Source organism: Lycium barbarum, chromosome 6 (genome assembly GCF_019175385.1).
Source record: "Lycium barbarum isolate Lr01 chromosome 6, ASM1917538v2, whole genome shotgun sequence".
NCBI lineage: Eukaryota > Viridiplantae > Streptophyta > Magnoliopsida > Solanales > Solanaceae > Lycium > Lycium barbarum.
The window spans coordinates 59,362-86,005 of record NC_083342.1 but is presented as its reverse complement, the minus strand read 5'-3'; the positions used below and the strand labels follow the sequence as shown (position 1 = coordinate 86,005).

Sequence of the window (26,644 nt, the reverse complement as noted above, 5' to 3'; positions counted from 1 at the left end):
AAGGGGATGAGAAGACATAGAAAGGGGATGAGAGAACACAGAATTCTTCTTCACATTCAGCATAACCGTATTTCTCCCTCCAACCTCCTATTTATCAACCTGGATCCCAAAGATAGCCACATAACCTGGTGTTGGGCTTATTTGATAATACTGGGTCAGGCCCATTCATAACATCTTTCCTCACCGTCCAAGACAAGAATCCTTAACGTGCACATGCAACTTCAAAACCTCAAGAAAGGCAACCTTAGTGTCGCCTAATACCTCCAAAAAGAAAAAGTTGTGTGTGATGAGCTTGCAGCAGTGGGCAGATCTATTCCCTTGGCAGATCAGAATATATATTTATATTTTTAAGGGGCTTCGAGCTAACTTTAAAAATATAGTTGCCACTCTCTCTGCTAGACCTGGGCCTGTAACTTTCTCTGAACTGCAAACACTACTTCTCAATCATGAATTCGTTCATGGCTCTTCTTTAAACAACTTGTCCTCATCTGGAAGCACCTTGGATCACTACAACAATCCCACTGCCAATGTTGCAAAAAAGGGCACAAATGGTGACAAACCATACACTCCAAGTTTTGGTAGAGGACGTGGAAGGCATCCTATGGGGAAATGAGGTCGATGTTCTTTCCAAAAATAAATATCCTCTTATAAGCAGAACTTGTTGGCAGTCAACTGATGGTCATGTGCATTGCCAGATTTCTAATCAGATTTGTAATAGCACAAATCATGTTGCTAATAGCCTAATACGTGTTATCAGTGCTACCAATTTCATATTAATGCCGATCTAGCACACCATGTACCTATTCCCTTCACTCGGAACTGGTATTCAGATAGCAGTGCCACTCAATATATCACTCCAGACTTGAAGATTACAAGTGAACCGATCAACTTCATACTGGACCAAGCTCTGCCAATAGCTCACACTGGTAGTTCTATTCTCCGTTCTTCAACTCATTCCTTTAATCTTCCTAACATTCTTCATGCTCCTCATATCACTAGATCTCTTCTTTCGGTTCACAAGTCTGCTAGTGACAATAGTCTTTTTTGTATTGATCCCACTTTCTTTCTTGTAGAGGATCAGGTGTCCTAGAAAATTCTACTTTCTGGTCCAAGTGGTACACCCTTTCATCTAAGTTGCGACCTACAACTTTCTTGGCCGCAAAAGTCTCCCCAGTGATGGCATCAATGTCTTGGGTCATCTGGATCATCGTCTTCTCCATCAAATATTAAATTCCAACAAGCTTTCTTTTTCTTCTTTTAAGTTCAATAAAGTGTGCACCGCTTAACAACCTAGCAAGTTTAGATGTTTGTCTCTTCCTCTTATTCGAAATAAAAATACTTTCTGTTCTTCAACTTATTTTAGTGATGTTTGGGTCCTACTCCCTTTCTCTCCACATAGGTCATCGTTATTATCTTGTGATGGTTGATAATTATTTGGATTTTACCATGTGGAAAAGAAATCTGATGTGTTTTTTAATATTTCAACAATTTCAAGCACTTGGGGTGCCTTCAAGGAATGGAAAACGTGCGCCTTCAGTCTGCAAGGGAGTATTAGGAGAGACTCATAGAAATAACAGTCTATCCGAATCTAGGATTTATTTCATTACTTGTAACTATATTATCTTCTCTATACTTTTTGAACTCGTGTTACTGTGTGTATATATACTCCTTCAAGGAATGGAAAACGTGAGCCACCATTTTGTGCAACTCAATATTCATTGTTCTTGCTCTATTACTCCTTGTAGATGCTGTCCACTTCTTTCATCTTTAACATACATTATCATTTGTTTTCTTCAGTGCCAGGCTTGGTGAATGTCAGGATGAACCCTGCAACATCATTATTTAGGAGGTTAAATATCAGAGATCTGGTAACAAGAATAGCTATTTACAATGCTGCTAGTGGTATATGTATTTCATTTTGCTCTTTCATGAAGCTTTGGCTTTCAAAATAAATAACGATGGCATTTGTTTCAGTTTTCGCAAATACCGAGTTTGAAAGAACTGTTTGAAGAATTCTTTCAGTTTTTAATATCCTGCAACTCAAAATCTAAAGTTTTTGCAAAAACTTGAAAAGCAACAATTCAAACTCAGTTTTTACAAAACTGAATAAATGCCACCAACACAAGCTTTGAATTTTCTAATGTATGTTTTACTTGTTTCAGATGTATCTGGGAATGGATTGGGCTTGATGTTTAAGCGTTGGGCTACCAAAAAGACAACAGGATCCACAAAGTATGGCCGTCATTCAAAACCAAATAATCTAGTGGTGAAGAAATTTGGTGGAGAGGTAAGGATTCTCTTCGCTGATGACACGGAGATGATGGATTATGGCATTGAAAGAGATGTTATCAAAACCATTGCTTCCCAAGTACCCCTTCAAGTCAATTCCTTGTGCCCTTCAGTATTCTTATTCTAATACAAATTTTCGGATGCAGAGGGTGATACCTGGAAATATTATTGTTCGTCAAAAGGGAACAAGATTCCATCCTGGAAACTATGTTTGAATAGGTAAAGATCACACGCTTTATGCTCTGAAAGAAGGTTGCGTAAAGTTTGAGCACCACAAGCTGAGTGGGCGCAAGTGGGTGCACGTTGAGCCCAAGGATGGTCATGTGCTTCACCCAGTTTACTCGAGTGCTGCAGCTCCTGAGCTGAAGACTGCAACTTAAGTTTCTCCACTTGAAATTTTCAACCTTTGAGTGATTCATGGAGCATGGGTATAATAACGAAAACAATATAGGGGCATTACAGAAGGCAGCCTATGTTACACATCTTTTTTTTTTCCTCTGTAGATTTAAAGCTAATTAAACAAAGTTATTTTTTCTTTGTATTCTCTATTTCATACTTCCATTGAGTCATTTTTTCCTGGTGTTGTTTCACAATGACACGCTGTATCAGGAATACTTCTTTGGAATCAATGCACTTATAATAGTTTTTAGTTGTGACTGGTAAAAAAGGATAGATCTTGTGTTGTTTCCTTGAGCCACTTATATCCCACTAAAAATTCTCCTTCAACCCCTTCCTAATTTCCGATTGAATGTGTTTCTCAACAGGATCACTTAACTGATACATCTTCCCCAAAGCGTGAAAATTGTCCTGATTTCTACTTTTATCAACTCTTCTGGACGTTATGCAAATTTGGGCTGTAAGGATGATTTGAGAGTTTACATATATCCCCGGAAAAGTCAGAAACAAGAAGTGAGAGTGTTAACAACCAACTAAGAAATTTAAGGTCACGTGCACAAGTTAAATCATGATTTAAACTTTAAAATTCTTAGCACTATATTTATTGGACTCTTTGATATGGGTTCATAATATAACATTTTTTTTTTGCGCGGAGTGCCATTCAAATGCACTGATCTTTAATTTGTGCCCTTCGCCTAAAGCTTCTATGTTCCGGGTTCGAATTCTCGCTCAGTCAAAAATTTTAAAAAATTTCACCAGGTAGAACTTGCCTGCAGGCCTAACTTTGGCCCGAATAGGCCTAAGTTTGCTATAAAACTCTGGCTTGCGATTTTTTTTTTTGACTGAGCTGGGGTTCGAACCCCAAACCTCATGGTATTAGGCGAAGGACAAAAATTAAAGACCACCAATTTGAGGGACAAAAATTAAAGACCACCCCAAAATAAGGGCATTCCTGCGAATTGCCCTAATATAACGACAAGTTTAAGTATAAAACCACTTGTTTTAAGAGTTCTCCTTCATTCTTAAATTCTCTATCGAGTAAAATTCTGCCACATAAATTGGAACGAAAAAAGAAACTTTTTTTTACACAGATTGTCCTTCATTTGGGGTGGTCTTTAATTTTTGCCCTTTAAATCGGTGCTCTTTAAGTTTTGCCCTTCGCCTAATATCCCGAGGTTATGGGTTTAAACCCCAACTCAGTAAGAAAAAAAAATCACAAGGCAGAATCTACCTTAAGATAGAATTCTGGCCATGCAAATTCTGCCAAATATACCCATGCTAAGGCAAAATTTGCATGGCCAGAATTCTGCCTTTAAGGCTTAAGGCAGAATTTGCAACCTAAAGGGCAAAATTTAAGGACCACCATTTTGAGGGACAAAAATTAAAGACCACCCCCAGCGAAGGCCAATTTTGCAAATTGCCCAAGAAGTATTAAACCCCTACCATTTTTTTGCGCGGATTGCCCTTCTTTTGGGGTGGTCTTTAAATTTTGCCCCTCATATTTGTGGTCTTTAAATTATGCCCCTCATATTGCTGGTCTTTAATTTTTGCCCTTCATGTTGCAACCCTGAGCGTTCACGCAGAAATCATGAGGTTCTGGGTTCGAACCCCTGCTCAAGCATAAATTAAAAAAAAATTGCAAGGCAAGGTTTGGGTCGCGTGTATGCCGGACCTGGCATACACTTATTAAGGAATTACCAAAGTTATGCCGGACCCGGCATACTCATGCCTTATGGGCAGACTGGGCATAATTATGCTGGGTCCGGCATAACTTTGACAAATCCTTAACAAGTTTATGCCGGGTCCGACATACATTTGAGCAAATTTTTAACGGGCAAACTTTTAGTTAAGCCTTAACTAAAAGTCTTTTCCTAGTTATGCCTTATGGGGCAGACTTTTAGTTAAGGCACAACTAAAAGTATGCCCCATAAGGCATAATTAAAAGTATGCCCCATAAGGCGGAACTTTTCCTTAAGACATAATTAAAAATTTGTCTTATAAGACAAAGTCTATGTCTTAAGGAAAAGTTATGCCTTATAAGGCATAACTAGGAAAAGACTTTTAGTTAAGACTTAACTAAAAGTTTGCCCATAAGTATGCCGGACCCGACATAAACTTGTGAAGGAATTACCAAAGTTATGCCGGACCCGGCATACTTATGCCAAGTCTGCCTATAAGGCATAAGTATGCCGGGTCCGGCAAAACTTTGCTAATTCCTTAACAAGTGTATGCCGGTGGGGGCATAGCGATATTTTAAACTCTGCCTTGCGAATTTTTTAAAATTTTTTGACTGAGTGGGGGTTCGAACCTGGAATACATGAGTTTTAGCTGAAGGACAAAATTTAAAGATTTCAAATATGAGGGACAAAATTTAAAGACCACCCCAAAAGAAGGGAGCCCAACCTCTACGACCTCCTCTTATGCCCAACGCAAGACACGACCATGACTGTTTTGTATCTTGCTCCATCCATCTGTCTCAATGACACAAATTAACAACTAAAAAGATGATCATTACTCATCTTTCGGAATTTTGTTTCTTTCTCTTTTTAAGAATTCGAAATACTCTTATCCAACTAATTTGAATTTGCTAAGTATGGTCAGCAAAGTGAACCCTCAAAATGGATGCCATGGTTGAATTTAACTATCTTTTACATTGCACAAATGAATAAATTTGTAGCCCGAATATTTGACAGAATACGATTTGGAGATTTGGTACCATTACATCAGACCAAGTTTAAGATATAGAGCCTGTTTGGATGGGTTTATGCCTTTAAGCTGAAAACAGCTTATAAGTCAAAAAAAATAAGTTGGGGTAGTCCAACTTATTTTTTTTTGCTTATAAGTTGTTTTCAGCTTATAAGCTGCTTTAGATAAGCTAAGTCAAATGGACTCAATTATTTTTTTGAGCTTATTTTAAGTACAAAAATACTTTAAGCTGGTCAGCCAAACACTCAAAAAAGCTAAAAACAGCTTATAAGCCAACTTATAAGCCAATCCAAACGGGCTCATACTCCGCCGTCTACTTTTGACTTTACACGTCCCTTAAAATTTAATAAATGAAGTATGTATTTTACTATAAGACCTATGTTAGTTGATGTATAGTTTCATTGGACTTGGAGAATAATTTAAAAATGAGTAATAAATGTTATGGGTAAAATAAGAAAAAAAAATGTTTGTCTTTCCTTCCTTGATGATATGCTAAAGTGGACAAGTAAAAGTGAAAATTTATTTTTAGTATAGTGGACAAGTAAAAGTGAGCCCACATTATATTAGTAAAAATGAAGAAAAATACAAGAATTTTATGACAAAAAAACATCACACGTTTTATTTTATGTAATTAAATATATTTAAAAGAATTTACTACAATTAGTTACCTAGATAGAAATTACAACGCACATTACAACACGGATAAGTCAAATTGCGTGAGAAGAGAAGAAAATAGGAGAGAGAGGAGGTTGGGGGGGTAGGTTCATCGGTAACAAAAAAGCGTTTTCCCCCGAGCGAGCGAGCGTGCATTCATTCAACCCATTTTGCATTTTTGTCAAATAAGACTCGAGACACCATTTTTTGAACAAGAGAGAAGAAGCACATTGTTTGGGATTTAGGACATAGAGATAGATAGATGTTGAGGGTGTGGAAATGGTACCAAAATTGCTTGGCAGTACATCCCGTAAAGACACAGGTCATCAGCTCCGGTTTGATTTGGGGTTTTGGCGACGTTTCTGCTCAAGCCGTTACTCACTACACTGCCAAGAAACACCGTCATCATCATCATCATCTTACCACTGTACGATATTTGCTTCTCAATTAATTGATGTTTATGTCTTTCCTCTGCTTTGAAATCCACTAGGGTTTCTGTTGATTCATTTCCATTATACTTGATTGTCAGTATTCATCCCGTGAAAGAATGTACTATTATTAACAATAATAAGTTGTAGCTAGTTTGTGGGATGTATCTTCTTGTAGCTAGGTTGGACTAAGGGCTAAAAAAAGATGAAGTTATTGGATACCTAAATGAACTGAACCCAAAGGATTTGGAAGACCGTCCCACTTTGGACCTTATGCCTGGAGAGGAACAAAGCATGTATTCACATTTTTAGAGTCATGAATAAATGTTTGCATAATCTGTTTTTCTGATGTAATAACAACCTGTTTTTTAGTCTGGACCAATATATGGATTTTCTAGAGTTGTTAGGAAGGAAAGAGTAACAACTTGTCTGTTTGGTCTTTGTATGAGTCCTTTTTTTTTTTTTTTAATACCAGCTTGGTACCTTTTCAATAAAAATTTCCTTATAAAAAAAGAAGAATAAAGGACCCAAATAAAGCAAAATTACCGATCCTACTAGTTTGAGAGCGAAACATAGTTGTAATTGTTGTTCAGTTGAGGGCTAAAGAGGCGCAAGTCGAACCATATTGTCAGGAGTTCAGATCTCAATGATTCCTCACCCTGTTCTCCAGTTTGGCATTCTCTATCTCTATCCTAAGAGTAATTGGACCATCAAAGACTATTCTTATCTTCTAAAGTTATTTAAATAGTATTATCCACCAATGAATAGTGTAAGATTGACATGCTAGCACTTTGTATATTCTGGAGCCTCCTAGCATCTTGCTAGCACTTTGTTGCTTGTACCCATGGTTGGTTGAAGAGGAAGAGGGGAGGTGTATAGGGACGGGGCTAGATATTTTACTTGCCTAGTGTTTATCCTACTCCTCAAGGTGTTTGGAAATGTGATTACTACTTCCTCCTTTCTTCCTCTTTCACTTTCTAACAAAACAAGCAATTTTTCCTTTACCCTTCCTCTTTTATCTCTTGTTCTATTGCTACTCCTCTTTCATCTGAACATACTAATAATCTTTATAAGTGCTAAACTTTCAGTTTGTTTTTCCGGAGGCATTCTATTTTCACTTTGTTTAATAGTCAGAAAAGCTCTTTCTCTTGACGACCTTATAAGAAAATCCCAAGAGACGGGTTCACAAGCCTTTTCAATTACAAGTTGAAGACACCTATTTCAGTGAATAACAACCTCTCTACCTCCCTAGACCCCACTTCATGGGATTTTACTGGGTATGATGTTGTAATTTAGCCAGAAGAATATGCATACCACGGAGAGCACTATGAAAAATCCAAAGTTGTTTTGACAAAGATCACATAATCCATCAGGACAGCTGCTTTTCTTATATTAATTGGACTATATTAGTTGCACTCCATCACCTTGAGGCAGTAAGCCTTTTCAACGACTAGACTAGTGAAAGTGGAATCCATTTCCCACACCTTAATCAGCAATAAATCCTTCTCGACTCATAATTTTCGTTGTCACAGTACTACAATAATGGAAGAGTTTAGCATACTGCTTGGTCTAAGTGATATATCCTTAACCATTTCGTTGCTTCTTTCTTGTAAGGCTCCATTTACCAGATACTCCAATTAGAAATGGCGATTCATGGTTTCTGGGTAAACAAAATCCTTCTAGTACTTGGTAAAGGATTTAGACCATTCCAGTTTATCGGTTATTCTTTTGTATAATTAGAATTACACTTTTTTGAAACCGTCCCAATCTTCTCGATTTTTTCCGGTATCGGTACTGTTCGGTTAACTTTTACTCCCTCCATTTCAATTTATGTGAACCCATTTGACCGGGCACGGAGTTTATTAAAGAAGAGAAGACTTTTAAACTTAATGGTGTTAAATGAGTCACATATATTTTGTGTGGCTATAAATCATTGCATAAAGGTAAATTGTTTCCAAATATAGAAAGAGGTCATTCTCCATCAACTGCCAAAGTGCACGTCCTTTCCAAAATCATGTATCTAGTATAGAAGAGATAATGCCTTTGAGTATCATCCACTCCTTCCAAAAAATTAGACAACTCTCCTAACCAACATGTCTTCATTTACAACCAAAGCTTTATCATGCACAATTTCTACCAAAGAAGTACTAGTTTTAGCAACTTCATCAAAGGCATCAACTTTATTAACATTAATATTTCCAACACAAGAGTGGGATGACAGGTTCAGGAATGTCAAACAGACACTTTGCAGAGATTGGAACCTGATCACGGTCCTGTTTCCTTACAATGTGGAATTTGGGAGAAAAACAAACGGAAAAAAACACAATTAACCACCCATTAGTGTTTCTTTCTCAGCCTAGCCATAAACTCTCATTCTAATAACCTTAAACTTTTCTAGCCCGATGAAAAGCACCGCTATATTGTTCTTTACTACCGCTTAACCACATCTTCAATTTAGGTGGACAAAGTAACCCATGTCTTCACACAATTTACCTCCATTTCCTCTGACCTTAACACCATATGCTTTTCATCATTTTCTCCCTCCTTGTTTTTATAAAATTAAAAAAGAAGAATAAATCTTTCACTTCTCACATCTTTCTTTCCAGATCTTATCTTCATTTTTCTGTTTGAAATTCACCAAAAGAAAAAGAAAATACATCACTGTCCTTTAGCACCCATTACATTCATATAGCCATTTAAGTGTATAATTATATACACACTATATAAACAATGTATAAAGATATTTATACACTGTTTATACAATGTATAGAGGTGTTTATACACTGTTTATATAGATTTTATACACTGTATAACAATGCATACATCTATGAACTCTTCTAAATCACCTTTTAAAGTCCTAGCCTGATTATACAGTACTATAAAAGGTGTATAACAACATGCATAACACTGTTAGACAATAAAGATACAACTGTTATACACATCTGCCATTACATACCAGCAGCCATTACACTTCAAATTCAATGGAAGTCTCATTTTCCTCTGAGATGGGCTTACAAGACAGCATATAACCAGCATTATACCATGAATAGCGGAGTGGGAGAGAGGGTTGACGATGGAGAGGGAGAAGAAAAACAGCTTTTGTTTGTTTGTTGGCTGCCATGGAGCCGTTGGAGATGGTGAAAAGGGAGCCAAAAAGGGGGTTTTGTGATTTTGTGGAGATAAGAAAAGGGGTGTTAGTTTTGGGCTGATAAATTAAATGAAAGTGGCCGGACAGGCTATTATTTGTAAGTAAAAAAGAATAGGGTTATTTTAAATTTATTGCTATAATGGGCTGTTAATTGGTTTAATCATTCCAAAAACAAATCCTATTTCAAGTTTGATAACTAGTGGCTGATTACTGAAGGATTTGTGGAAAAATTAGAGATTGGTGGAATTCATTTGACTTCACACGCAAGCCTGTCTACATTTAGACTTGCAAACTCAAAGCTAGTCAAGGTAATCTGGGCATTCAAAAGACTCAGCTTTTGAGTCATCTGGATGCTGTACATGAGAACCGTATATTGACAGAAGAGGAGTCAGTTTCGAAGGCTTCTCTTTTGATGGAATATGAAGAACACATCAAAAATGAAGAAATTGCATGGAGACAAAGATCTATGACTTAAAGAGGGGAGCATGAACACCAGCTTCTTTCATAAAGTGGCCAATGCACATAAGAGAAGCAACAACATAGACCAACTAGTGATCCAAGACGAAATTGTGGAAGATCCAGGAAGAATCAAAGGGGAAATTATTGAATTCTACAGAAACTTTAGTCTGAGACTCTAGAATGGAGACCTTCTTGCAATCCTATCAACTGTCCAGTCATCATTAAAGATGAAAAAGAAGCTCTTCAAGGTGATTTTTATGTGCAATAGGTGTATTCATGTCTGGGGATGTGTGCCATGGACAAAGCCCTTGGTCCAGATGGTTACACAATGGTTTTTTTTTTGCAGGACATAGCCGAGGGTCTTTCGGAAACAACTTCCCTACCTTCCAAGGTGGGGGTAAGGTCTGCGTACACTTTATCCTCCCCAGACCCCACATTGTGGGATCCAACTGGGTATGTTGTTGTACTAAAGCAGGACATCATGGATACTTTCAAAAACTTCCACTCTCATGGAGTTTTTGAGAAAAGCTACAATGCAACCTACATAGCGTTGATTCCAAAGAAGACAGGAGCTGAGGAATTGAGAAACTTTAGACCCATATCAGTGTCTACAGGTTACTCTCAAAGGTCCTAATAGAGAGAATGAAAAGGGTTATTGGCAAGCTGGTGGATGTTCAACAAATGGCTCTCATAATAATGGATGCTGTTATAATTTCTAATGAAGCAGTTGACTCTAGAATCAAACAGGAGAAGCCAGGTATATTGTGCAAGTTAGATATTGAAAAGGTCTATGACCATGTCGATTGGGAGTTCTTATTGAAGATGCTCTCATGTACAGTTTTGGAGGAAAATAGATCAAATGGTAAGATATTGTATCTCAACTATCAAGTTTTCAATTCTTATTTATGGATCGCCTGAATTCCTAGCTCAGAAAGGTTTAAGACAGGGTGACCCTTTGTCCCCTGTCCTTTTTATTCTAGTTATGGAGGGCCTGAACAACATGATTAAGGTGGCAAGAACCAATGAATGTCTCAAAGGTTTTGAGGCGGCTACAAACTCATATGCCTACATGGAAGTCACACATCTTCAGTATGCAAGTGACACGTAAATCTTTTGTGATGCTGAAAAGGATCAACTAAGAATTTTGAGAACTATCTTGGTGTTGTTTGAAGGAGTCCCTGGTTTACATTTAAACTGGAAAAAGAGTCTCATGTGTCCAATCAATGAAGTCTCTAATATGGAGGAGCTGACTATGACCTGCGTGGAGAAGTAGGACCACTGCCCACCATTTATTTGGGAATGCCTTTAGGTGCCAAATCCATTAACTGGGTTAAAATCACAATATATGTCACGAGGGGGTAGAGTCACTCTCATAAATTCAGTACTGGATACACTCCCAACATGTATGGTGTCCATCTTTCCCATCAGCATAGACTAGACAAGCTCAGAAGGGATTTTCGTTGGCAGGGAAATAAGGACAAAAAAGTATTCCGTTCAGTCAAATGGAGTAATGTTTGGGGAAAAAGCATGGTGGATTAGGCATCAGGAACCTAAAGTTGCAGAGTAAGGCTCTTAGATTGGAATGGATGGAAGTACTCCCAAGCACCTCAATTCTACTGGGGAAGCATTATCAAAGCAAAATATGGTGAGGACAACAAAATGGATTTCTAAGGAGGTGCATACTCCTTATGGCGTTAGTCTGTGGAAATTCATAAGAGGACTGTGGCCTTTCACGAGGAATCATACAACTATCAAGGTGGACGATGGGTGCAACTGTGCAACACCTTCTAGGAGGATCCATTTGATGGGTATTGGATGTCTGAAGGACCTCTTCCTTGACATTCGTGGGCTGGTTGTTCAATAACAGAAGAATGTAGCTGAACTTGGACCTCTCAAGAGTGGAACATTCAGTTTAGGAGGAATTTCAATGACTGCGAAATAGCTTCACTGACTGAATTCTATAAGCAGCTTGAAGAATTTAAAGGCACACAAGAAGGAGCAGACAAACTATGGTTGAAAGAAGACAACAAGGGCATTTTTAAGGTGGCTCACCCTACAAATTTTTGAACCAAGCCAATTAACAGATGCACCAATGGCCATGGAAGCACATATGGAAAGTGAAGATTCCTTTCAAAGTTGCATGCTTCACTTGGCTACTGGCAAGGGAAGCTGTTTTGACCCATGAAAAACTCAAGAGGAAAAAGATTTCTCTTTGTTCTAGATGCTATCTATGTGGTGAAGAGGCTGAGACAGTCAACCATCTATTTCTATAACGTAGGATGACCATCTATTTCTGTAATGCAGGATAACAATCCAGCTCTGGAGGATATTTGTTAATTTCATAGGCATTACTTGGGTAATGCCAAAGAAGATTACTCATGTACTATATAGCTGAGAGGAGGCGCGAGTAGGAGCTTCAGATAGATACAGATGGAGGGTTGTCCCAGCTTGTATCTGGTGGACAATGTGAAAATAGAGAAATTCCAGGTGTTTTGAAGATAGCAGCAATACAGTACAAAAGATCAAATTGAGTTGCATTAGACTTTTTTGTTTCTGGTGCAAGCAGATTTACCTAGAAGATACTGATTCTATCATAGATATCCTTGGTTCTTGTTAGGATTTTGGATCAGTTCTTTCCTCTGTAGAACCTATGTACTGATTTGGTCAAATACACACAACTGTTACCTTCTAAAAAAAATATTTCAAACACAAGAATCATCATTGTTATCACACTTTCAAGGATAGTCACAAACTTCACCATTAGAATTCGGAATAAACAGCTTCAAAGAATTATGACTAGAAACTTCATGAATCACATACACACTCTTAGAAGCATTTTCTGCACATAAAGATGTATCACATTACACATGGCACACTTGCAGCACTAATAGCACAAAAATAAGGATTAGGTGATGCCAAGCTACCTTGCATTCCAGTTGGAGGCACTGGTAGTAAGGATAACATGGCACTCCTTGAAATGGTATGACATATGCTCCACAAGCTCTGGTTGTCCAAGAATGAGGTCTCTACAACTCACTTGACCCTCTTTTGTTAAGTTGAGCAGTTGTCAAAAGGGTCACATCTTGAATTTCTTTCAAGTCTTCAAACTTGGTAGTCCCTAGAGGAAACATGTTATCCATAAAGCATTTCTGGGTCACGGATATAAATAAGTATTGCATCCTTCCTTCAATGCGAACATTCCCAATTCCTTCTCAAACCAAAAGTCATAATCATTAAACCAAGGAACTCCTAAACACATTAGACAACATTGTAAAGGAAAGGAAGTATATCACACCAAACTTTTTCTTGGTAGTCCCTTAGCAAATGAGGCTACCTTTTTGTCAATGCTTATTCCAGTAAACTCATAAGGTAATTCTCCGTTACGAAAAGCTATGTTGCTCGAACTCTTCATTTTCGGTGCCGTATCAGTGTCGATACGACAGGGTGTGGGTGTGGGATCCGTACTCAATTTAGTCAACCAATTTTGGGTACTTTGACCAAAATCGAGGGAGAAATTCCGGTCAGATTCAATGAGTTATGTAATCAAAACAAAAGCTATGGTGAAATTGAAGAAAATGGAATAGCTTATACATAGAAATTTCTATGTCTACCTCCTTCCAAGAGGATTCTACTCTTGATCAATATTTTCTCAAGTTTTCCACATAATAGCTCACAATTTAGGTTTTATAAATTTTTAGAATGTTGAATTATTTTTTGCCGAATCCCAGCACCCGTATCGTACCTGGATCCATACCCACAAATCTTAATATTTAGATCATGACGAATCGGACCTCTAGATCCGTACCCGTATCCGACCACCGCACCCGAGTCCGAGCAACATAGACGAAAAGGCATCTTCAAACATTCAACAACAACGGGTTCTATAAATTTTTAAGAAGATGCTTATCAATCTCAATAATGCAATCTGCACATCCTTTAATATCTACTTCAAATTTATGCCAACTCTCTACATGTTCTTTCTTTTCATAAAATGTTCCCAACATTCCTCCACTTGAAGTAGATTCATTAGACGGTCTCGACATTCCATTACTATCATAGGGACCTCCCAAAGAACTCCCATAACCGTCCAAATCTCTCATATAACTCTTTATACCTACAAAAAATATCTCAACCAAGAAAATTTGGCTTGTTAAATCAAGGACTTCATAAATCACTCCTTTAATGTATCACTCAAAGTATATGTTACTCAATACTCATGTTTACACTCAGAGGTCTGGCTTTTGCAGCCTCGCTCATTGAACTCATCACTCTAGCTTTTTCTCACATACGGGCTATCCATAATTCTCTTAAACAACCTATATTCTCAAATAACTCCAAGTAGGGAAGTAAAGACTTAAAAATATAACATGTTTCTTTTAACATTACGATTCTCAAAAAAATAAAAAATAAATATAACATGTTCCCAGGCACATTCCCCAAGAACCCTCTCTCTCCTACTTCCTAGGAAAGAGAACGACCCTTTCCGGTGGGCTCCTACCGGAATTTGCTTCTCTTCTTTCCTTCCTTCTTAATTTACCACCTTTTGTGATCGCTTTTCTTCCCTACTTTTTTTCGTCCTTAGTTCTTTCTTCTCAAGAATGGGGGAGAACAGGATATATTTGAACGTCGGGTTCAAGTCTTTCGACATCACCAGATGGATATCGGACACTGTAGTTAGGTTTGAATGGGTTGAGAGGAGTCGTAAGATGATGCGAAGGTTATCCATGAGCAACAAGATCATGGAGTGGATATGTTTTACGCTAAAAGAAGCCTCAAGAGACAAAAAAAAGGTGATAAGGAGATGGAAAACCACAGAAAGTGATGCGGAGCACTTCTGTACCAGGAAACATAATGAACATAGGAGATATATGAGCATTCTATCCTTAAATAACGGGGGGAGATCAGTACTCATCATTCCAGAACCAGTCTTAAATACTGGTTGGTGCGACATAGCATTATTTCATTAAATGTCCCAAAAAGCTAGAACTGGCAAGTTCTCCAAGAGCAACTGAAGCTAACTACCCATATGCAAAGGCTGTACGAGATGGTAAATGGCAATCAAAGAACCTTCGAAAAGCAGAGGTGAAAAGCAAGAAAGGCAACATTGAAGTCACAACACAATCTGACACTCAAGAGGACGGGCTACTGAAAAGATGTCTCGTTGGGAATTTTGGAGTGGAAGTCAAGGAAAAACCTACCTTTTCCGAGATAAGGAGATGGTCGACAACAATGTGGAAGAAAGCTTTTGGGGTAAACATATATGAGATGTATGGAGACTTGTTCCTTTTCAAATTTCCCAATAGATATATGGCCGAACGAGTCCTCCAAGGACAATGGAAGTGGAGGAAATTCAAATTCAGCCTTGAGTAGTGGAACCCAATGGTGGGATGTGTTTCAAAGCAGTTGGAATCCCTCTGCACTTGTGGTCGAACAATGTTTTCCAAGAAATTGGTCAACTATGTGGAGGATGGGTGGCCACTGAAGAGGAGACACAGCTTAAAAATCATATGAAGTGGGCCAGAATCTTGGTTTCGAATGATGGGAGAAGTTTGCCAAGAGAAGTAGCGATTTCTCGGGAGGGTATCACTTAATATTTCCCTATATGGGCGGAGAGCAAAGTCAGATTTGAATCTAAGCCAGAATCTGAGAGGGATGATGTCGGAGAAGAAGGGATAGAGGAAAACCCAGATCTTCCTTTTTCTAGCGGGTAATGAAGAGTGGTCTCTGCAGAACTGTACGACAATCCCATCAAATTAGGGATTTGAATTTTAGAGATCACGTGGGTGGGATTTCAACAACCGTTGAGAAGGAATCAGAAGTCACATGTGACTTGCACATGCGTGACTTAAATGAATTATCATTTGTTTTGGGCCAAATTAAGGAGCCCAAGACTGGGACTTCAATGATGAGGAAAGGTGAGCCTGATTATGCAGCCCGTCATTTTTAATGACTTAACTTGCAACAACCCAATTCAGAGACTGTGTAGTCGAAGATCTCGAGCAACGTCTTCTCCAGAACACAACGCAGATGAACATGCAAGCCATAGAACAACCAAGTCTGAACGAGATGGAAGTGGTGAATATAAATAGGGATTTGGCAGGAGAAGGAGAAGTGCAACAGATAAGCGAGACAGAAAGTCAGGGAAAATTTAGGGATGTCATTAAAGGATGATGACAGAAACAGAGGTGAAGAAGGTTCAAGTAAAACTCCTGATCATAATGCAATTATGACAATTGAAGATTGGGAGATAGAGGAAGCAGAACCTCTTCTTATTCAACAACAACAACAATCGATTCTTGATAAATAGAGGAGGGCATCAATTTGGGTTCAGCAAAATATGATTGAAATGGGAAAATTGTTGGGGGCAGATTTTAAAGGTCATGAAGAGGAGGGTTTGGAATTATTACTACAAGTTGATAGTTGCAGACAAGCAAGAAGAATGGAATCTGAAGCTGTTTGTAAGAAGATAAGATTTAAAGGTGTACAAGAATTAAAAGTCTTGTGGCCTTTGATGTCAAATTCAAGTGCAGCGGGAATAGAAGGAAGGAGAGGAACATCTTATCTACTTCTTGGTGCAATTCAAACTTGTATCATGGAATGTAAAAGGACTGAACGACATAAACAAAAGAAGATTGGTTAAAAGTTTGGTGATGGACTGGAATGCGGACATTATTTGCTTCCAGGAAACCAAGTTTGAGGGGGATATAGGAGAGTTGGTGATGCAAATATGGGGAGGCAGATAGTTGAGATTTGCTTGCTTGGAGGCCAGTGGAACAAGAGGGGGGATAGTGATGACGTGGGATAGTAGGAGCTGGAAAAGAGAGATTTTGGAAGTAGGTGCCTATACCCTGACTTGCAAATTTGAGGCACAACTTCAGAATTTTTCTTGTCATATTACAGGGGTGTATGCTCCTAACAAAGATATTGAAAGAAGGCTAGTCTGGGAGGAAATTGGCTCTGTCAGGGGATTAATGGAAGGGCCCTGGGCTGTGTGTAGGGATTTTAATGTCACTACATTCATTTAAGAAAAAAGAAATTGCATTAGGAGAACAAGAGGAATGAGGGAATTCTCTGATTTTATTGAAGATATGAAACTAATTGACTTGCAACTAGAGGATGCAAATTTTACTTGGTTTAAAGGGGACAATCATGATATAGCCTCCAGAATTGATAGGATTTTGATCTCAGAAGAGTGGGATGATAGTTCTAGTAATTTGAAACAAATTCCTCTTCAGAGGCTAACCTCAGATCACATCCCACTAGCTTTACAAGGTGGTTCCTGGAATAGGAGCAATAACTATTTCAAATTTGAAAATTGGTGGCTTGGAACTGTAGGTTTTTCTGACAGAGTTAAGGAACGGTGGAATTCTTTCAACTTCACTGGAAGACCTGATTTCATATTGTCTTGCAAACTAAAGGCTCTAAAAGTTATACTGAAGGAGTGGAGTAGAAGTGAGCAAGGAAACTTGGGCTCTCAGAGGGAGAACCTATTAGGAAAAATGGCAGAATTGGATGCAGTCCTTGAAGATAGAAGGCTGACAGAAAAGGAGACAGTAAGGAAGGCAACAATTTTTATGGAATATGAGGAATTGATCAAAAATGAAGAAATATCATGGAGGCAGAGATCAAGATCCTTGTGGTTAAAAGAGGGTGACAGAAACACTAAGTTCTTTCACAAAATGGCACATGCGCACAAAAGATTCAACAACATAGATCAGTTGCTTATTCAGGGGGAATTAACTCAGGATCCGATCAGGATTGAAGATGAAATAGTTTACTACTATCAGAAGCTATATATAGAAACAGTTCAATGGAGACCTGATTTCAATTTCATAAATTGTCCAGTGTTAACTGAGGAGGAGGAGTTCTTACAGGGAAACTTTGAGGAAAATGAAGTGCCGAGGTGTCTAAAATTGTGCGCAGTTGACAAAACACCTGGTCCAGATGGTTTCATCATGAGTTTTTTCATCAAGTGTTGGGAGGTGTTGAAGCAGGATATCATGGGTGCTTTCCAGAACTTCTATGATCAAGAAATATTTGAAAGAAGCCTCAATGCCACTTCATAGCTCTTATACGAAAGAAAAAAGGTGCTAAGGAACTAAGGGACTCCAGGCCTATTAGTTTGATAGGCAGCATTTACAAGATATTTTCAAAAGTGTTAATAGAAAGGTTAAAAGGTGTGATGGCTAAACTTGTAGACTTTCAACAAATTATGGATGCTGTTTTAGTAGCCAATGAAGCAGTAGATTCCAGATTGAAGCAGAATAAACCAGGAATTTTGTGCAAGCTTGACATTGAAAAAGCATATGACCATGTTAACTGGGGATATCTCCTGAATTTACTAGAGAGGATGGGTTTTGGACAGAAATGGATCCATTGGATCAAATATTGCATCTCAACAGTGAGTTTCTCAGTTTTTATAAATGGTTCTCCAGCAGGATTTTTCAGAGCACAAAGGGGCCTTAGACAAGGAGACCCTTTGTCACCTTTTTTGTTTTTATTAGCAATGGAGGGCCTAAACAACATGGTAAAAACAACAAATGTGAATGGTTGGCTAAAAGGGTTTGATGTTGCTAGAGCTGGCAGAGATAATTTGGGAGTAACTCATCTTCAGTATGCAGACGATACCCTTATTTTTTGTGATGCTGGGGAAGAGCAACTGAAGTATGTTAGACTGATCTTGGTCCTGTTTGAAGGGATATCTGGCTTACACATCAATTGGAGGAAAAGTTTTCTGTATCCCATCAATGATGTACCAAATCTGGAGCTTCTAAATGTAGTCTTAGGCGGTGACATTGGTACCTTACCAACCATATACCTTGGAATGCCTCTAGGAGCTAAATCTAAATCCACAGAAATATGGAATAATGTGATTGAGAATTGTGAAAAGATATTGGCAAGATGGAAGACTCAGTATTTGTCTCTGGGTGATGGATTGACTCTCATTAACTCAGTTCTTGATGCTCTTCCAACATATATGATGTCCTTGTTTCCTATACCAGCAGGGATTATCAAGAGGTTGGATAGCATCAGGAGGAACTTTTTGTGGCAAGGGAACAAAGAAAGGAAAGGATACCACTTGTCCAAGTGGAAATCTCTACTGGCAGGAAAGAGATATAGGGGATTAGGTATCAAGAATCTGAATATACAGAGCAAGGCACTCAGAATGAAATGGTTATAGAGGTATACTAATGAAAATCAACCTTTGTGGGGAAAGGTCATAAGAGTTAAATATGAGGAGGAAGATGATTGGATGACCAAGGAGGTTACTACACTTTATGGAGTAAAAAATTGTTGTGTTTTTCTTGAGGGGTTTTTGGTTGTGTTAAATTACAATGGCTATTCACTTATTTATAGACAGTTTGAAGACACCCTCAAAGGGTTTTGAAAAGTCATTGCATTTGAGTTGGATTCTTCTTGTTAATTAATTAATTTTTTTTTTTTGGTTAAATGGTTTTTATTCGTAGAATATTCTATGGCTATTGGCCTAGTCTTACATCAACAAAGGACTATAGTAGAATTGTGGACACCTCAAGGATGGAGCTTTACTTTCAGAAGGCAACTTAATGATTGGGAAATCCAAAGAGTGGCTGATTTTTTCGGCACAATTGAGCAGTTCAGTGGACTAGAGACAGGCGCAAGATGTTTTATGGTGGCAGGATAATAATAAGGGCTCTTTTAATGTGAATTTAGCTTACAGCAAGATGAACCACCCCAATCAACAGCTAAATATCTGGGCTTGGAAAAACATTTGGAAAACCAAAATCCCACACAAAGTTGCATGTTTTGTGTGGCTTCTGGCTAAGGAAGCAGTCCTGACACAAGACAATTTGATGAGGAGAGGGATACCTCTATGCTCCAGATGTTTCTTTCGTGGTGAAAAAGCAGAGACAGTTAACCATCTATTCCTACAGTGCAAGGTTACAGGATAACTTTGCAGATTATTCTTAAATCTTAAAGGCATATCATGGACTATGCCTGGAAAGATTACAGAAGCACTTCAGCGTTGGGAGGAAGCAGGGTTGCTGGCTAAGAACAGAGGTAGATGGAGGATTGTCCCTACTTGCATCTGGTGGACAATTTGAAAGAGAGGAATTCTAGATGTTTTGAGAATGTAGAGAATAGTATGCAGAAGGTCAAATTGAATTGTATTATGATCCTATGTTTTTGGTGTAATCAGATATACTCAAATGACAGTCTCTATCATTGATGTTTTAGATTCAATATAGAACATGACAGTAGAGTTTTGGAGTACTCCTGTAAATATGGTTTCAGTACAGCCTATGTGCTGTTTTGCTCATTATGGAATATAGATATAATTAGCAGTTTCAAAAAATAACTCAAAGTAGGTATTCAAGTATCGGCTCAAAGTGGAAGTTACGTCAATAACAAAGGATATTTAAACTAGCGAACTAGGAACAAATCAAGCACACAATGAAACAAAAGATAAAGGTAAGAAACAATTGCCACGAAATGGAAATCAACATACACAATTAACTAAATGACACAAGTAGGACTATTCAGTCAGGAATGCGAGCGTGAAGCGAAGCGGAGGTCCGCGCTTTAGATAGTTGAAGCGAGAGAGGTGAACAGAGGCGGGCGCTTCAACCCCTGAAGCGTGAAGCGTACGCTTAGACTCTTTTTAGAAGAAAAAGACACAGACTAGGGTTATTTGGTGCAACCTTTTCAGTGGCACAGACTAGGACTCTTCAAATCGATTTAAATCTGATCCAAACTTTTTCAGATCAATTTCAAGCACTTTCAACCTCTAGATATAGGTATCCCCAATCAATATCAAGACTTTTTTTTTTTCAACAATCACTCGATTTTAACACGATTTTTGAATTCAAATCATGGAATTCACAAATTTTCGAACTCAAATAACTGAAATCAACTCCGATCAAGCTCAAGCTTAAGATTCAAGTTCCCTTAACTATTTAGAAAAGAGTTTCAATCACACCCAAACACTTGCAATAAAAAACAACAACATACCTATTATAATCCCATAAGTGGGGTCTTGGGAGGGGGTGGTGTACGCAGACCTTACCCCAACCTTTGTGGGGTAAAGAGGTTGTTCCGATAAACACTTGCAATCAATGAAATTAAGATTTAGATTTTCAAGACTCAATTCAAGTTCCTTGATGTTTGGAATTCAAATTTTCAACTCGAATTTGGATTGTATTTTAACAACAAATGATTCAAGTGAAGTCTTGAATCATTTGATGTAAAAAAAAATATTCAAGTGAAATCTCCAAATGATTCTCAACAAACCTCAAGACAACTTCGACTTCAACCACAAATTTTCAAGCTTCAAATCCAAAATCAAGAACATGTTATTTTTGGATTTTTTTTCTTTAAAACATTTGCTTTTGGAAAACTCCAGGCTTTAAACCTTTTCTTTTTTCTCTCGGCAACTTTTTTTCCTTAAGCTAAGGCTCCTCACTGGATTTAGAACCTTCAAGATCAAATAGATATCAACCAAGATATTGTCAAATCTAATGAAAAAACGACAAAAAATGCTTTTTAGAAAGTCCCGAAGGAAATTGTCCCTTGAGGGACATCCAATAAAATTGGAACGATATAGAGAAGATTAGGATAACCCCTCTGCAAATTCTCGGTCGTTACTCATAGATACAGTTCTCATAAAAAAAGTGTTAAAAAGGAAATATTGACGAGGTCCCCTTCATTTTTTTTTTGACGAGGCATAAATATTTAATTTCTTCTTTGTTCCTTCTTTTATTGAATGGGAATGTATGTTGAACCATAGATAGGAATTTGAGAAGTTGCAATCAGTCAAATGTTGGGACACACTTCTTATCTTTTGGTGCGTGCATTGAAGCTCTGTCTTAGCAAGACTAAGCAGCTAGTAAAATAGCACCTAGCTTCAGGGCTTATTAGCACCTAGCTTCTGGACTGATCTCGCTTTTAAAACTCTGGAGTTTTGCTGAGGAGTGCAATACTGATTCAAAATTAGCTCATTATGCATGCTAGATAAGTGGGTGAGTGTTTCTGTTTCCATTAACAGAAAAGGAATGAAATGAAGGACTAAGTGTTTTTCTTGTGTTACTGAAACATAACTATCATTTGCTCACGTTTACTTGTCAAAGCGGGAAGGTTTGCCTTCGATTTTCTTTGAAGTTCTCTACAATTTCTGTTAGTTCTTGTGATTGCTGAAATCTGGACAGATCTATTCCTCTCGATTTTAGTCGTTTTAGTTGTACTGAAGTTGTTTGCATGAATCTCCTCTTTAAGAATTTATGCAGTCTGATTTTCATGTAATATATATTATTTATTGGGAATGTTATTCTTCTTAACTGCAGGATGAAGATAAAGAATTTGCAGTCAACTGGAGACGAGTTGCCACAACGAGCTTGTTTGGCTTTGCATTTGTTGGACCCCTTGGCCACTTCTGGTAGACCTTTCTTTATACATTTGCAATGTATGTTAGCTTCCGCTTAGGTCACTGATTTTCCACGCTTCACGGAGTGACGCATTTCTTTTCAAGGGGCTGTCTGGCATACTGGCATTGTTATGTCACAGTTATCAATATGTTGTCTGTAATAAAAATATACTTCTTTCCTTTGGCAAATAAGTAAAAAATGTAGTCTCAAATTTACTGGACCTTTCGGCTTTCACAACTTTCCTCTGAGATTTCTCAAAATGGGGCGTTAATGTGAATTTATATCAATCTAAAATCTTTATTTATTGGAAACCTCAGTACTCCCTCCGGTTCATAATAAGTGTCCACTTAGCTTATTTTGATTCAAATAAGTGTCCACTTACATAATCAAGAAGGAATTAATTATTTTCTTCCAAATTTACCCCTATTTAGATAAGTGAGTTTTATGCAATCAAGAAACTATATTAATTAGGTAGTATTTAATTAGGGATAGTTTAGTCAAAATACTCATTTTTTCCTAAGAGTTAGCATTTTCTTAAGGGGTGTGCAAAAGGCTAAGTGAACACTTAATTTTGAAGCGGAGGGAATAACTAAATAGTAATTATGAGGTCAATTCCATACTTGCTGCCGTATATTTTGTTCAAAAATTTGTTGCTGCTCTTGCTAAATCTGCATAACCTTTCATATGTAGTGATTTTTTTTTTTTGAATATGACCTTTCATATGTCATTAATGATGCCACAGAGGGACATACTCCTGTTTTGGCTCTTATATGTGTTGCTACAATTGAACCTTATTTAAGATAAAAATGTAGGATAGATTTCTTATCTTAGCGTCTGATAAAATGAGTTTCCTGCAATTTTCCGTAAGTTAGCAGTAAAATTTTCTTGTTAGCAGTAATTGCAAAGTGGAATTATGTCTTCCTTTGCATCCATATCTTAAAGCTTTGGTCAAAGAAGCATTATTGTGGCTTGTGGATATATCTTCATTTCCTCTCTTTAAGGACCACGATCGAAATGTCTAATCTATTGATTTATATCACTCCATTGAAGTAGAATATAGTAGATTTTTTATCCAGTTTGAATATTTAATAGATAAATACTGAAGTTTTAGTTTAAAACTAATCCCTTTGGTACTTGTGCTCCAATCTATGCAGTCCTTAAACTCTTATCTTAATCTCTGGATGCTCATAGATTTATCAAGTACTCAGACTCACAGTATCTGTTTATTTTATATGTACCAGAGGCGATGCCACTATTGGGGTCTCTCAGCTTGTGCTCTCTTCTCCACTTTATTAAGTGAGGTCTTTACTGCATCTGGCTTAGTTTATTTGGAAGACTTGGCCTAACATAATACAAATCAGTGCCAGACTGATACTAAGTCTTTTCCTTGATATTGGATTCTCCTGCCAAATGAGATGTCACTAGTTTGTTAAAACCGGGTCAGACTGAGACTAATTCTTTTTCTGATATTGGATTTCCTGCCAAATAAAGTTTCACTAGTTTGTTTTGTAGAACCTACAGGTGTAAGTACTTGAACTTGTGGTGACAAAAGTTTTGCTGACAATAAACAAACTGAATAAATAGGATTTATTGGAATTATATCGAAACAGAGTGCTGTTAAGTTTTGTTACAATGTGCACTAGTAAATAATTTTTTGATGTGCTAGATCATTTTTTGTCTTCAATAATTTACTCTTCTGGTGTGACAGCTGAAAGTAACAATTATTGAATCATAATTGAAAAGGCTGCAGATAAGCTGCGGATAAGTTTTACTTCTGTAATGTTTGGGTGAATGGATCTCACTATATTATCTGTTTAGGTATGAAGGGTTGGATCGCTTCATAAGGCTGCGACTTCAAATGCAACCTAAATCCCTGCGGTTTGTTGCTACAAAAGTAGCAGTTGATGGTGTAATCTTTGGGCCCCTGGATTTACTCGTCTTTTTCACGTATATGGGCTACTCCACTGGAAAAGATACTGCTCAAGTTGTGGAAGGTGTGAAGAGAGACTTTCTTCCGGCCTTAATACTAGAGGGAGGTATATGGCCTATTGTCCAGGTGGCCAACTTCCGCTATATACCAGTTAGGTATCAGCTCCTTTATGTCAATTTCTTCTGCTTGCTGGATAGCTCCTTCCTTTCATGGATTGAGCAGCAGGAAGATGCTGCATGGAAGCAATGGTTGAAAAGCATTGTGCGCTTAAAGGAACAAAAGGAGCAAGGTTGATGATTCCTTATTTTATTAGGGATATGCATTGGTTTTGAGAATCCCTTTTCTCTTTGATATTCCGGCATAGTGATATTAGGTATAGAGACATGTTAAAGACATGCAAAAGTATTTACAGGAATCTTGAAGAGTGTCAACTGGGAAAGTGGTAGTTGGATTCAGTAAAAGTGATAGCACTTTGTCAAGCTACACTATTATCGAGTGAAGCTTAACATAGCTATTATGGACCGATCTTCATCCAGTATTTGAATAAGCTTGTGGGAATTTTGATGCTGTCAAAGTTCAGTTGCTATTGGTTTGTCCTGTATTATGAGCTATGACAAGGCTATACATTTTGATTGATACTGTTTTTCTTAGTATCCCAATTCCCCTTGGCTCCTGCTTCATATTTGACATTAGGGGTTAATTTTGAGAAGACAATTGAAGTGTGATGAAATATTTCCTTTTTGTTGAGAAATCGAATTTGATTGCTCTCAAGCACTGAAATCTGTTGTCTCTAGTCTTTGTTGATGTTAAAATTTTGTTCTTCAAGGAACTGATGGACATGGTTGAATACAGACCAAGACATTCCCTGACTTCAAACTCTTATGCTGAATTGTCCTTTGGTCTTTCTATGGCAAAGAAAAAGAGAAAGGGACCCATAGGTCAGTGAATATTTGTTGAATTCTTTGTTGCTTTCGCATTTCTATTCAATGATGTCTCCACATAATGCTTGTGCAGTTGTGCTCTTTCAATCAAAATACTTATTTAACATATTTAGATCTACTCATGTCAACACAGCCATTGGCCATAAATTCACATAAAAAGCACATGTTATGCATCGATCTCCTAAAAAATTCTCATTGTGATAGTTATAATAACCAAACTTATTATTATCCTTCAAGCAATCGCTACACGTCAACAAATAATTGTTATTCCTCAAGGAAAAAAAGTGATTCCTTGGCAGTTCGATAAATTAGCTCAATACTATAAATTTATACAAACTTTAAGGTGAATTATGATGAAGCAACAAGTATCGGTCCCATGCCACTTCGGATGGATCCTTCAAGTTTGGGACTAAACGGAGTTGGTCAAAAGCATTTCACACGACTAAATGGAGTTGGTCAAAAGCATTTCACACGATTCATGGACTATTTCACACGAAAAGCTAAGGTGATCCCGAATTTCTAGGCCATGACTTTGGAATGCAAAAAAAAAAAAAAGAGAAAAAAAAAGAAAAAAAGAAAAAAAAAAGAGCGATGCCAATCATTATAAAATAAGGAGTATTGGTCCCCAGGCCGTTTCAGATAAACCCACAAAGTTTGGGGAAAATATTTCGAAAGATCCATAGGGCTAAGACACACGAAAAGCTAAGGTGATCCTAAGAGTTCATGGTTCAGGATCTCGGAACGCCAAAAAACGCGACATCAGTCATAATGAAGCAACGAGTATTGGTCCCTAGGTCATTTCGAATAGACTGACCAAGCTTGGTTTGAAACGGAGTCGATCGAACAAATTCTGCAAAGATCCCTGCGCTAACACAGACGAAAAGTTAAAGTGATCCGGAATTTCTGGTTCGTGACTCTGAAACACCAAAAAAAGCGAAGTTAGTCATGATGAAGCAATGCGTATTGGCCACCAGGACGTTTCAAATGGATTCACCAAGTTTTGTTCCAAACGGAGCCGGTCAAAAGAATTCGGCAAGATCCATACGTTAACACACACAACGGGTCTCCAAACTAGTGTCCTTGGTGTTTGAACCAAATAAATGGAAAAATAAGCTACGCCGTGCCCCCGTAAGCAATCCGTATAGGCCTCTAGCTCATTTGGTATGGACAGGTGGAATTTCAGGGCAAATAGAGCCAGCGCATCAGGTGTTTGAAAATCAATGGACTAATACACATGACGGGTCTCCAAACGAGGGTCCTCGATGTTTGGATCAAATAAATTGAAAAATAAG

General features: G+C 37.8%; 1 protein-coding gene and 2 pseudogenes across 1 annotated transcript; all 3 read left to right on the top strand.

The window, feature by feature from the left end:
• The first annotated feature begins 1,694 nt into the window (after positions 1 to 1,694).
• LOC132599419 (uncharacterized) lies at positions 1,695 to 2,704 on the top strand (annotated as a pseudogene).
• Positions 2,705 to 6,092: 3,388 nt separating this feature from the next.
• LOC132600329 (uncharacterized) lies at positions 6,093 to 25,191 on the top strand. The gene is made up of 3 exons (XM_060313392.1): positions 6,093 to 6,472; positions 22,401 to 22,492; positions 24,300 to 25,191. Exons 1-3 carry the CDS (start codon positions 6,308 to 6,310, stop codon positions 24,703 to 24,705), a joined length of 663 nt encoding a protein of 220 aa, XP_060169375.1. The 5' UTR covers positions 6,093 to 6,307; the 3' UTR covers positions 24,706 to 25,191.
• On the top strand, positions 21,626 to 21,690 carry LOC132600917 (U6 spliceosomal RNA; annotated as a pseudogene).
• Positions 25,192 to 26,644: the final 1,453 nt, after the last annotated feature.

Coding starts and splice junctions, on each gene's coding strand:
- LOC132600329 (XM_060313392.1), top strand. CDS start 6,308: ATGTTGAGGGTGTGGAAATGGTACCAAAATTGCTTGGCAGTACATCCC. Junction 6,473..22,400: donor ATCATCATCATCTTACCACT/GTACGATATTTG, acceptor TCTTAACTGCAG/GATGAAGATAAAGAATTTGC. Junction 22,493..24,299: donor GGACCCCTTGGCCACTTCTG/GTAGACCTTTCT, acceptor TTATCTGTTTAG/GTATGAAGGGTTGGATCGCT.